This window comes from Aulonocara stuartgranti (assembly GCF_965226115.1).
Source record: "Aulonocara stuartgranti genome assembly, chromosome: 22".
NCBI lineage: Eukaryota > Metazoa > Chordata > Actinopteri > Cichliformes > Cichlidae > Aulonocara > Aulonocara stuartgranti.
The window spans coordinates 25202389-25216126 of record NC_138957.1 but is presented as its reverse complement, the minus strand read 5'-3'; the positions used below and the strand labels follow the sequence as shown (position 1 = coordinate 25216126).

Genomic DNA, 13738 nt, shown 5'->3' with positions numbered 1-13738 from the left:
AAAAAGGCACTCAATGTACAGTTTGATTGTTGCTTACGGAAAAAAAGGAAAACGAGAAATCACCGCGAATGATGACATACCGCAGTTCACTTTGCAACGTGCACACTGCCAGGAGCACAGGATTTGAATGAGTCACATGAACTGCGAGTGCTCAATTGCAATTGTCACCAAACAAAAAGCTCCCTCTCTCTCCGCAAGAAAGGGGTCTTTTGAGGGACACTGGAGTGGATCCTATTGCCCCGGAGGGAGACAAATTGGGCCCGTCAAGCCTCATTGCGAGAGTGACTGAAATTGGTTTGTGGTTCTGCTTCTGCACCATCCAATAAAGAGAAGAAACCTCAGAGAGAGAGAGTGAGAGAGAGATAGCGTGAGAGACGGGGGTGGCGGTGTTGGTGGAAGAGGGAGAGGCTGACAGCGAGGGGAAAATGAGAGCAAAGGAGGGTGGCTTGACCATGGCACATTAATGTTGCAAGCGAAGCCGCGGTTCTTTTTAGTGCTGCGGCACCACAGCCGGGGCCGAGCAGGGGAGGCCACGGGTGAGCAGAACACAGACGCACACAGCGTTCCTGACACACAGGCTTTCTGTAATACGGGCAGAAATGACCCACAGGCAATTTCTCTGGGGACAATCCACAGAGATGAAGTCACTGAAAAAAACCTCATGCGGCTCAGGGATGGAAAGACCGGGTCAGACGAGACGGGGTTGTTTGTGCAACAAATTGGGACAACTAGGGGTGTAACTGACACTCAGTGGCGAGGTTGAGGAAGAAGCTGCCATCGACATCCTGTTATGGCTGGTGGGAAGCCTAGTTACTTCCCACAGGTGTGCTGACCTTCTACAAATGATCAGGAGGGATGTTCAAGACAAGCAGTCCTCTTCTTGCTTTTAAACTCCTTACCTTCATGCTTTGTTAGCGTCACAGTGATGGCAGGCGGTAGTGACAGCGGGCTTACTACACAAATAATACAAAAGCAAAGTGAATGGTTACTACATGTCCACAAGGTTAAATGTGGCTCAGAGGAATATTTCTCCATCATTGTTCTTCTGCATGTCCAATTCAGGGCCGCGGTGGGGAGGGGCTATTCCCAGCTGTCACAGGATGAGAGGCGGGGACGTTGCAAGACTAAAGGTGTTATTTTTGTATAAAACAAATGATTGGTGGTGCTGCAAGGTTTTCTGCTCCACGTACTGTTCAAGGCTAAGCCAAACTGCTGGGTGCTGACTAATCCAGCAAGATTATAAACTTCTAAAGAAAAAAAATTGCGATAATTTTCCCAAAATGTCAAACTACTCAGTTAGGCTGCTGTAAACACAAGGAGAGTGCCATTAAGTGCCGTAAAGTTTATGCAATCATTACCAAAAGACTTCAGTTTTGTTCCTTTTGGGGAGCAATTTATGCACAATATGCAGCAAAGGTGACTCTGGTGTCTTGAGCACATAAATATATTAAAAAGCGATCCACCTATGACATACTGATTAAACATGAGGTCAAACAGCAGGGGGGGGGGGCTTCCTGCTGAAGCTTAGTACACTGACAAATGGCTGAGATAGTTATGGTTGAATTAAACAGATAAACAGAATGAAATTAGCTGGAAGCGATGCGTCGCGTCAACGACCACTTAGCAGACACAGCAACATTCCCCAGTCTGATTCCTAAAGTTTTCCCTGCAGGATTTGAGAGAGAGACAGAGGTGGGATGCACACACAGTGTGTGAAAGCATTACAGAAGAAGACGAGATGAGACACACACAAGAGAAATTAAAAGACGGAAAGAGGACTTTTGATAAAACTGCCACGCAATTCAACACTGTGTGGTGTGTGTGTCTGAGACGGCGTATGAGCGTTATCGATATGCGTGAGCGTGCGCGACAGCTCGGACAACTGTGAAAAGTGTTCTTAAACCCGGTTAAGAAGGATAGCAAGGACTGGTCCGGCCATTAAGGTAAAAAACAAAACCAAAAAAAAAAGAAAAAGAAAAAATAATGAAAAAAAAAAGCAGAAAAAAACCCGACAACAACAGCAACAACAACATCAACATCAACATTAACATCATCATCAACAACAACATCAACAACAACAAAATCAAACTGAAAAATGAAAAGGAAAACAAAACAGAAGGAAACAATAAAAGAAAAACTAAACTCTGGTTCAGAGTGTCTCTTCATCTTTGGTATAAAAATGGCCATCCATGGGCTGCATTTGATCCACAACTAGGAAAGACTACAGAAATTGTCAACAATTTCTTTCTATTGCTTTTGCACTGATTGGTTTAAACCATAAGCTCCTACTGAATCTAACGTTGTTGTTTTTTTTGTTTTACTGCCAGAATTTTCTCTGTAGTTTTTTGTTTTCCTCCTGCTCATTTTATTTATTTTTTTTCCTCCTTTTTTGTGAGTTTTTTTTTTGCAGTGTGACAAGCAAAGCGGGCTAAAAACATCTTTAAAGCTCATAAAAAAGGTAAAATGTGGCAGATAAAAAGCACTAATGTCATCGACAGCAACGTTGCCATGTAAAATAATAATGACGATAAAAAACAAGTTCAGCATTTGCAGCAGACTGCATCCTGCAGGACTGCAGCATGTTTTCTTATGTTTACTTTTTCTTTTTTTTCCTCACTGTGAAAAATCTCTTCAAAGCTTCGCCCCCACCCGCCCGACCACCCGCCCACCCAGAGTCTCCCACCCCCACGACAGACATTTGTTTACTTCTGACACTTAGTTACCTCTGACATAATAATTATCAAAGTTTTCTTCTAATGAAGAAAAGAAAAAAAAGCTCTTCTCTATTAAATCTGTACAGCTTATGTGATAGATTCTTTTTTTTTCCTCTTTAGAACAATTCATCTACTGTCTTGTACCCTCCAAGTGGTCCAAGAGACTGTTTTTGTTAGCTTTTTTTTTTTTTTCCTCCCAACATGACGTCAGACTTAATCTCTGTAAAAAGTTTCTGGCGCCCTTCAAATTAAGGCCATGAAGATTCAAGAAAGAAAGGAGAAAAAAAACATCTTGTTTTTCGAATATATCTAGAAAACTAAGATTTAACACTAGAACATAAAAAGACAGAAAAGAAACTGTAGCTTAATATCTGAGGAAGACAATCTCTGTGTGTATCTCAAACTTGACTCCCCTTTTCTAATTACAAAATAAACTTCATCACCTACCTGCGCATTCAACCTTTTTTTTTTTTCTTCGAATTTTCAATTTTATTCTTTTTTTGTAGTTTTTCTTTGTTTTGTTTCAATTCGTTGAGAATTTTCTTTGAGAAACTTTTCAAGCTTCAGCCCAGCCCCTTCAGGCAGGTTCCCAGACTAAACAAATTCACTTCTTTGCACTGTGCCCAGCAATTTTCCCCATCCCCTTCCTCTGCAATCTTTGCCTCCTTCTTGATATTTTTTTCCTTGTAGGCCAGGTAGGAAATGAAAAAAGTGTCTCTTTTTTTTTTGGTGCCTGGGCAATCTGGAAGCAATCTCTTTTCTTCTTTCTTTCTCCTCACATTCACAGTGCAGCCACCTTCTGTCTCAAGGCAACGCTGTCACAGGAACATTCGCCTAGGCCGTTGCTATCTGATGAAAGAGGAGAAAACAGAAATACAGAGAGAAAGAGAGAGCGTGAGTGCGTCTGCAATCAAAGCACAATTTTACAAACGCAGCGAAGCAATAGAGCCGACGGCTGACAGCTCAGTCAGAATGCTGGAGCAAAATGATACGCGTTAAAGAGTTATGATCGGGTCAGAAAGCAAAAAAGTGACAACGGCAGCCAGGAATAATCTGAATCATTATGTAATGCTACTACATTTCATAGTACTTTGCTTTTTTGATTTCTTTTTAAGGTCTCTATTAAGCCTCTGCTTCACAAAAACCTTCGTCAAACAGAAAAACCTCACAAACTTCACTGCTTTTGTTATCACAAACACCCGAGGGAGACTATCTACTAAAAACAAATTGTAAAAAACAAAACTGAGAAATTGTACCGGATTATAAAACCCAAAATGATCATTTACTTCCAGCCTATTTAAAAAGGACAACAAAAACTAAAAAACAAAACAAACAAACAAAAAAATACCTATCAGTTGCTTAATATTGTTTTAAGTCAATAAAGTTAATATTTAAATGGTGTGAGGAATAAAACATTTTAGTTTTTATGTTATGTGTTCTGTTTGATTATGATATACACTTATTAAGTCAAGACAAATAGTGTCAGTTAATAAAACCCAAGTACCGTAGTATCCATTACTCCATTAGGCAGTCTGAATTGACATAAGGCAGTCGGTGTTATTTAACTAGCATTATTATTCATTGCTTTATCTTGGACAAAAAACTTTAGACACTTTATATTTTAAAATTAGCAGGGCATCACTCTGCACATTACCAGCTGATAGTCACTAACACAGCTTTGTGCTACAGCATTAAGTTAAATATAATCGTAATAGCAGAAATGTAAACAAATATAAATCCGCTGAATAAGACAGATCATTAATCTTCATCATTTTCCTCTCCTTCCCAAACATGTCTGGATGCTACAATATTAAAGGCCAAGCATATCCTCCACAGACGTACACGAGATAAATAAGTAGACGATATAAATGGTGATTACCTAATCTGCATGATGGTTAATTAAAATAATCTGTTTCATTAACTCAAAATGGGTGAAAATGTCATTTAAAGTATTTAATCAGCTTTAATTACTTTGAGCATTTGGGTTTATGTGCTGGATCAATACACACTCACTGGCCACTTTGTTAGGTACACCTGTTCATCTGCTTGTTAATGGAAATATCAGCCAATCGCATGGCAGCAGTTCATTGCATTTAGGCACTGAATTGCCTAAAGGGCTTACGAGAATGATCCAAAGTAGAGAAAATATCCAGTGAGCAGCAGTTCTCTGGGTGAAAGCGCCTTGTTGATGCCAGAGGTCAGAGTTGAACAGCCAGACTGCTTGGAGCTGATAGGAAGGCAACAGCAACTCAAATAAATGATTGTTACAACCAAGGTATGCAAGAGGAGCGTCTGTTACACCTGTTAACTAACAACAGGAAACTGAGGCGACTGTTTGCACAGGCTGGCCAAAATCAGACAAGAGAAGATTGGAAAAATGTTTCCTGGTACAACAACAAGAAATAAGGAATCCATCATGTCTGTATCAGTGGCTCAGGCTACTGGTGGTGTAATGGTGTGGGGGATCCTTATTGTTTGGAACTAATGAAGTGGCTGGTATATATATATATATATATATATACACACACATACATATACATAGTCATATATATTGCCGTTTCAAAAGCTTGAATTTTAAAAATAAGATTATATATTAAGAAAAAAATTAATGAAGAGAGATTTTGATGCATACAAAAGGTTAGCAGAAACTGTCTCCTGCTGGACGTACTTGGACTGGTATGAGTAAGCAGGAACATGGTCAGTAGCACTGTCCACCTGGATCTGTTGCTGCTGGCCAGCCACGTCCTGTGATGAAGGAGCCACTGTCTGGGGTGAAGCGTCTGTCACCACTCCCTGGACACACACAGAGACACAGGTGGAAACATGTAAGCTTGGAAGAAGACAAGTATGCGGCTGTATCTAGTAAACTTCTCCTTCTGTCTACTCTGTGTTTACATTTGTGGTGTCGCATGCCTGTCTGTCTTGGAAAAGGGACAATTCTTCTGTTGCTTTTCTGCTGCTTATGCGGTTTGTCTTATTTGTTTTCTGTAAAAGGATTTTTTGGTGCAGTTTCATCACAGAAATCAAGAGTCTAAGGATAGAGAATATCTTTCCCGCAGACGTAATACAGACAATTTGATTTGACTTGACATAAAAGTATACCAAAGAGCATTTTTTTGTTTATTCACTTCTCAAACTGACAGACCCTATGGCAGCTCCATCCACTCTAAACACATAACTTCATTTAAAGCAAAGAGTTCTTCCATCCGAAGAAGCCAATATACGTTGAGAAGAATTACACACGCTGTAGAAGTGCGGCCGACGTTTGCTTCGTGCACTACAACAAAAAAATAAAAGGAGCATTTTTATTCTAAGAAGAGCAATACCGAGGAGGCTAAACAATAAAAAAGATGCACAGTCTGTGCGTGAGATCATGCCATTAATGAAACATACTTTATATTTTTTGCCGAATTTTAAGTCTAAGGTAGAAACTTTTTTAAGGATGGCTACGTACAATGAATTCATCACAACAGCCTCTTAGCCTTTTTACGTGTCGAGCAATACAGATAGCCACCATCACTGAGTCATCTCAATCACCTTTAACAAGCTCTCAAGGATACTGCGTCCTGTCCATACATCAGCCCTCCAGACACTGGCTGATACAGTGATATACACCCCGCTGCTGACGCTGGCACTGAGAAGACAATTGTGAGGATGAAATAGGCAAGAGGTGCCGTGGGCTACGCTACAACTACATCTCTTTCCTCCGCCTCGCTCCTTCATGACGAAGACTGCAACTTTCTGACGGGGTGGGATGTGGGAGGGGGTGGGGTGGGGGGGGGGGGGGGGCGAGGAAGCGACTAATGGCTCTGTCAGTGAAAACTGTCATTGTCCGTTGCCGGTGGGCTAGCCAGAGCTCCGTGGCTGACGGATGTGTGCATGTTCCAGCTACCTACCAGCTTAAACCGGCTGTAGGGGAAGAGGTGGGGTGGAGAGAGAGAGACAGCACCGCCGGCACTGTGTCTCACTTCAGCTCCTGTCATCTGATACACGACTGATAGTCCATCTGAGTACGACCGCACTGTCAGCCGCCAGACAGCTGGCCCGCTCTCCTTGCTGGCCTGCCTGCCTGCCTGCCTGCCTGCCTACCCACCCGCTCTCCACGTTCATCATTTCTCAGCCTGGACTGCCCGAACCTGCCAGGAGCTCAGACAGCCGCCGAGGACGTGAGAAAGTCTACACTGCACTTCAAATGTCTTTCCCAAATACTATAAAACTTCTGACTCATCTTGCTTTGCTTGCAGTTTTTGATCCTTGTTATGTGCTGCTGGTACGAAGCCATTTGTTTAGAGAGAATAAAAGCAATTTGCGCCATGCTTCAAATGTAATTTGTCAATTTAATGACTGTTTAAGTCTACTGATGTGGCGAGCAGGCTTAGAAATGGCGAAGGGAGTGCTTGTGGGTGGAAGTGAGTAGGCTGTTAGTACTAATGATGTCCTCCTATGCGTAAACGTCGACAGATTTTTAATACTTGACGAGTAGCGTGCGCATGCATGTGGGTCTTACTTCGACAGGGACAGCGGTTGGAGGCACAGGAGTGTACTGGGGAATGTAGGTCCCTTGCATAGGCGCCGCGGCGGCTGCAGCAGTCATGTACTGAAACAGAAACAAAAGACACACACGCATCAAAATCCTGTCATGTGGTAATTCTTACAACACACATCGGAACCACAAATTCCATTATAACATTAATCAATACATGCTTTTCACATAAAAAAGCCCTATGTCTATCATAATTCCCTGGAAGACTCATTCAGTGTAATTACTCCCATAACTATTAGGGTGGCAGATTGCTGTGCCCTCAGCATCCTTTGGGGGGCGCTAAAAGAATATGTGTATATATTGAGCAGAGCAGAGCAGATCAGAAGACTACATAAGGAGAAGGAGAAAGAGGAGAAAGAAGAGATGCCCTGCTGTCCCACCAAGACTTCAGAGGCAAGCAAATGCACTGGGCCACAGCTGAGAAGATAAAAAAACGACAGGGATGAGGAGAGAGAGGGAGAGGAAAGAAAAAGCAGGTGGTCTGCTGCCTGTGGCCTATATTCTTTTAGTCATGCATGCCCTGGCTTTTAACAGGGTGCTAGCTTGCTCCAAGATGGCCATTTTACAGGCGTGACACAGGTTTCGTTACATGACAGCCAGGGGGGGGCTTTCACATGCAATATGAATGAAGACACGGCACTTTGTGCAAAGCCTTTTCTGTAACTTGCTGTGAATGCTTTGTGTGGCGGTGGTAATGGTGAACACACACACACACACACATCAGTGTGAGCCTGATTTACTAGTGTGCGTGCTTGTTTTTAATTAGCACATGCCTGTGCATAAAAGATGACTTATCACTATTTGTCTGTCCAACTGTGAATGTGCAAGTTCTCCTGTGTACAGCTGTGTGTGGGATACATACGTGTGTGTGTGTGTGTGTGTGTCTGTGTTTGAGAAAGACAGACAAAGACAAAGAGGCTTGGAATGATAATGCTGCAGTACAGCGCCAACGGATGTGATCCCAGATAAAAGCCACCAGGCTGCCTCTCCCCCTGGCCTCATCTTCCTGCTGCTTTTCCGGACCAAGCGAAAAGGGAAGTACAATCCCTTTCTTTCTATTTTATTTTTCCCTTTGCCTCTTAGTCCCACCTGCAAGTGCTAAAAAGCGTGTACGCAGTGAATGCAGTACGAGTCGGTAATGGAGGGGCTGCGCCGGGCTGCGAAGCCTTTCTTGGCCGCGGCCCCGGCGGTGCTGGTGAAGTGTCATTACCGGCAGCGTTGCTAATGGATCGGGTACGGCTCCACCGCTCACCGCTAATGAGAGCAGCTAAAGGCCATGGACATGGGTGATTAACTCCCCCACCGTTGCTACGCGCGGCCAGGAGGATGCCCTGGGATGGATGTTAGTGTGGCGTTCGTAGGCGAGCGTGGCTGTGTGGGTCCGGGCAGGGGAATTTAAGGTTATCACACCTTCAGAGCTGTCACACTCAGGATGGGGTGAGGTGGCATATCCAGACTTCCTGACACATTACCACATTACCTCTCCGTGTCGTCCCTTCTTTCCTCTCACCTTCCTGTCACTCTCTCTCTTTCTTGCTCGCTCTCTTTCAACCTGCTAGCGTCTAAAAAGGCCTATCAGATTGTTGAAGTGACCTTCTCCCTGGTGGATCAAAACCATGCATACCAATTTTCCTCGGGACTTTAGGTCTTCGCCTCTCCACCCTATTAACTTATTCAGCCAACTCACCTGTGAGGGCTGCATGAAAGCAAATGAAGGAAAGTAGGAGATAATTAGCAATATCAAAATCTCCCTGTCATAGGGAGAATGTCCATTTGAAAGGTTATATTTCTCTGCAGGACTGCAAAAGGAATTTAAATTAGATTTAACAAGAAAATTTAATAAGATAAGATTTTTTTCTTTTACCATAACCATTAGTTAACCTATTTAATGTGGCAGGTTGAGCAAGGCATATTTCTCCAGTCGCTGCTGCGGCAAGTCAGGGGGATGTCAAGCGCGGCTACAGATAATCGAGTTGCTATAGTGATAAAGATGATTTTTGTCCAATTTCAACACTTTTAATACTTTGCTGTCCATATTCAGGGGACAGGTTTGGGTAATATAAAGCATCCCTAATTGGCCATAAATGGTGTTTCACTCTCCAAGTCACACATATACGTCAATACACATGCACACACACACAGCAGTGCCAGAAGCAGATGGCGTGTGCGTATGTTTGATGAACAGGAGGCCTGAATAGCTCCTTAACGAGAATGGTGTGAGTAGACTCCTTAAGTCTCTTCTCTACCATCACTCTCCATGACATACACCTATAACTACGGTATAAATTCAGACCGCAATGCAGCAACACCAGGATGAAAATCCATAGCATAGACACAGCCGCGCTGGTTCAGCGGTGGTTTGGGCCTCTGCACCACAATGATGTGTAAAGACACTTTAAGTTTGGTGGGTACGAGGATTTCTCAGCTTTGGTGGAATGTGGCACAGCACATTAGCATTTCCAAATGTTCACATAAATCTTCTGCCTCTTGGCCTGCCACTCAAGCTCCGCATCTATCCATCCTCTGTGCGTTGACGCTCTCTTTTTCAGTTGTATCGTCTGCAAGGTGAGGGATAATAGCGGGTCAAGGCTAGAACATCCAGCTACTCAGTGTATGTTATTAATGGCCATGCGGCGTGGGGGAAGGGCTCTGATGATTACTGATCTAAAAATCACAGTGAAGTTCTATTGGAAATGCACATCAATAGTTGTGAATTACAGTGCTGTCCCACTTCACTGTGACAAGCTCTTCATATCCTCATCCCAAGGGTTTGTTAAGACTGCCTGCAGAGATTAATGCCAGTAAAATCAGTCACTTTTATGGTAGAAAGCTTTTATTTACGACTCACTCTCCCTCACCAGGATATTGTTTAAACTTTTTGACCACCGGTGCTATCAGTGTTTCCCACAGAATTACACTGCTTTGTAAGGAGACAGGGGCATATACTCGTACATATATGCGCGCGAGTATGAAAGAAGAAGCTGTTGCCGTGGGTTCCGGTTGGAGTGGCCCTTCAGCTCACAGCAGGTATGAAGACTACCGTCGCCAGCTGCAGTTCAAAATGTGGAGCTGGAGTCTGTCCGACTGCAGATTCTTGCAGCTGATTGACATTGAGGACCACTCAACCTGCTTGCTTCCTATGAGCCAGACTTTCTTGTTATTTAAAGTGCTTTTGAGAAACAGGCTTTCTGAAGGTCTTTCAAAGTTATTCTTTGAACATTGGCTGCTTTTTCTCTCATTTTCAGTCCAGTCCTTTTTTCTTCAGAGAAGCATTTTCTTTATTTCTTAAGCCACTTGGCACTAACCTTTTAATCATTCAAGCATAAAAAGGCTTGAATGACTTGTGAACCAGTGTTGTGTCTGCACATAGACAACTTTGCAAGAGAACCAGTTTGCTCCAATTTATTTAGTTGAATTTTTGAAAAATGTCCAATTAACATAGTTTGACAGCATAAAGTTGTATTTTTTCACCAAAAAGGTGATTCACAAAGAGCTATTGACGCAACATTTGGCATATCTCGGTGTAGTGTTTCCTTAAAAACGTGAGGAAACTAGACAGGGAGGACAAAATAAATGGTAGGCCTACAAACTATCTATAGCAGATGAACAGTATCTGAAGGCCAGGACACAGAGAGATGCAGCTGGCCTTTCACTTGTCTGGAAAACAGGGAGAAAAGGCCAAGCTATGAACTGAACTGGACTGAAAATCAGTGAGTACAGGAAATATTTGGTTCAAATCGCTACCAATATGGTGGAGGTCAGGAGAGAAGTGCAACAGGTGAATCTTGTCAAAATTGATGGAATTATAAACACAGGAAAGTACCATTAGATATTGATCCACCATGCAGTGCCATTTAGAAAGAGTCTGACTGGCAGTGGCTTCATTTTTCATCATGACAATGATCAAGAAGGCTGGAAAACTATTCCTGAAGACTATTTAAAGGAATTAAAAGAAGGCTTGTCTAAGAGAGTTCAGACTGTGTTGAAGAATAAAGGTGATCATACCAAATACTGACTTCTTAAAATTGCACAAGCCCTGGTTTTGCCTCATATGACGTATTACTTTATATATTTCCATGTTTCATCAAATCGCAGCACCTATTTCCTGTTTTCGTAGCAAAATATAAAAGAAATGAGGGGAGGTCACTGATTCCCGATCCAGCCTTTAGATTCAGGATCAGACCAACATCACAGCTCCAAATATTTCAAAAGAATGTAAACCTGGACTAAGACAAAATAAAGATAGTTCAAGAGTGTTGCATTAAAAATAATCATCCCAGTCTTGCAAAGACCAAAGAGCTCGGTGGTAGGGGGAATCAGCAGGGTGTCAACATGTGTTACAGTCCGAAGTCGAAGAGGAAGAAGAAAGTGCATGCTCGTCAACTTTACCCATGCAGGGAAAGCTTACGAGCATGCACACGCACAGATGTATGTAGAAAAAAGCAAAAACACGAGGGAAGCTGTCCAGATAATAAAGGAAAACACTTCATACAAATCTGTCTTCCTGTGACACAGATGCTGTCAATCACCGCTGTCACCATGACAACAGAGTTCTTCATGCCATGACAGAAAGAGGATGGAGAACACTGAGGGAAGGTCACCTCCTGTCATGTCAAACAATATGTCGATCGCACAAACGTAGATGCTGACAGCCATGCAATCACACACAGACACAAATATCAAAAGGACGAACAGAGCGCACGCACATGTGCACATGCACGTGCACAGCGACTAACAGGGACACGAGGCATGACAGATAGACTCCTGTTAAGTGGTGAGACCTCGAAGACGGTAAATAAATCAGCAACAGAGCAATATGCACCAAACAAGGTAAAATAAATCAGCGTGAAGCATGGATGGCATGTTTATGTGTGCCATCCATAAACAGTGCGCCTGAGGTTCTTTAGCATTCTGTAATCAAGTCGTTCAAGTCAGACAGACACCAAGCTGAACTGGATGAGTTCAAAACAGAACATTTTCTGGTGAAGCAGCTAAATTCCAAAGCAGTGACCATTAGGAGGCAACGATCCATCCTCATTCGTTATGAGGCGAGGTTTTTCCTTGCCGCTCCTTTTTAAAGCCTCACCCTGCAAGCTGATCTGCGCTGCAAAATAACACGGCATTCTCGGAAAGCTACGGTCACCACACCAGTGTGACAGCTTGGGCGGACTGAGAACATTTGGTTCTTTTCTTGGAGAGAAAAAGGAAGCCACAGCCATACACAAACAGCCGCAGCGAGGCCTGGAACAGCCAAGAGTATTCTGAGGTGTGGCTCTACTTCAGCAGCCAGAAGCATGATAAGTTGTTGACTCTGGAGACGGTGCTTACTGCAGGTGCTCTTCTGCGGTGAAGGCTAAGTCACGTGACCAGTAGGGGCATTCAAAATAACCTCACCGCTTCTGTGTGTACACTTGAGGAATGTGCTCAAAGAGTATGTGGTGTCAAGTCCAGTTAAATACATGAATAGTTACAGATCCTTGTTCCTAACCCCTTCTTTTTAACAGGCTTTCCCAATCATGAAAGGGATTTTGCATCTGGTGTAGGAAACGCGTCTCAGTTCCCCAAGATGATCAAGTGTGGCATGGCGTGCATGTTAGTTCAGCCGTAGAGAGGTTAGGCTACACAGCACATTGCCTCAGGAAAGCTAAGGGGAGAGGTAGAAAGGGTAAACCCGAAATGAAAAAAGCAGACAGAGAGCTTTAACCCACTTTCTCCTATAATACAACCCATCAAACATCAGAAGCCATCATCATAGATTAGCCTGTCTCTAATCCTGGCTGTTAGCACAGCTGGGGCAGATTAGGGAGGGGGCATTCCTGACAGAGCCAACATGGCGTCACAGTCGCTGACAGCTCACCTGGAAACACATGGATAACTGTACAATGCAGCACTGTTTCAATCATACACACCCAAACACACACACAGAGATCAAACGTAGTTCTGGAGCAAAGCTGTCTGCCTGCCCGCCTGCCTGCGGGCAGCAGGGTTAGGGCAGGAAGTCAGGCTTCAGAACTGTGTGACACCTCTAAGTCGACTTGATCCTGAAACAGGTGGGGAGTTCACGGTTTAGGGGCCAGCAACTGTAAGTGAGTGTGTGGAAAACTGATGGAGCGATAGATTTTCTGTGCGATTTAGAGAGCGAGGAGAGACAGAAAAGTGTGAGAAAGAAACAGAAATTAGGGGGTGAAAGTGAAAAAGGTGGAGAAGCGAGAGGCCTGTCACACTGTTGAGCTTCACAGGAAGTCTGTTTAATGTGGAAGATCAGGAAGGAAATACGCTCTCTCAATATGTGGCTGTGAACGCATGCTGTGTAAAACAAATGATATGGCAGCTCCGTGGCTGAGCACATGTGGCGACAGCCTAAGAAGGTTTGGCTTCTTTGAAAGGAAATGTAAAACCCATCTCTTACTCAGTGTTTCTAAACTAAACGAACAATGTTCTCTGAGATGAAAAGCCTCCAACTCGGTCATACCGACCTATA

The 13738-nt window shown here is 43.3% G+C and overlaps 1 protein-coding gene across 4 annotated transcripts in view; it reads right to left on the bottom strand.

The window, feature by feature from the left end:
- Positions 1-2659: 2659 nt before the first annotated feature.
- The window catches only part of LOC309698512 (RNA-binding motif, single-stranded-interacting protein 3), a 296725-nt gene continuing 285646 nt past the window's right edge, over positions 2660-13738 (bottom strand). For 2 of the 4 annotated variants that reach the window (XM_082521018.1, XM_082521019.1), the window contains 3 exons: positions 7222-7311; positions 5383-5507; positions 2660-3563 (listed from right to left, as the gene is read on the bottom strand). In XM_082521018.1, coding sequence (XP_082377144.1) covers positions 3560-3563; positions 5383-5507; positions 7222-7311 — 219 coding nt within the window. In that variant the 3' untranslated portion in view covers positions 2660-3559. The remainder of the gene's footprint in view (positions 3564-5382; positions 5508-7221; positions 7312-13738) is intronic. The other 2 variants (XM_082521020.1, XM_082521021.1) reach the window with 1 other exon arrangement.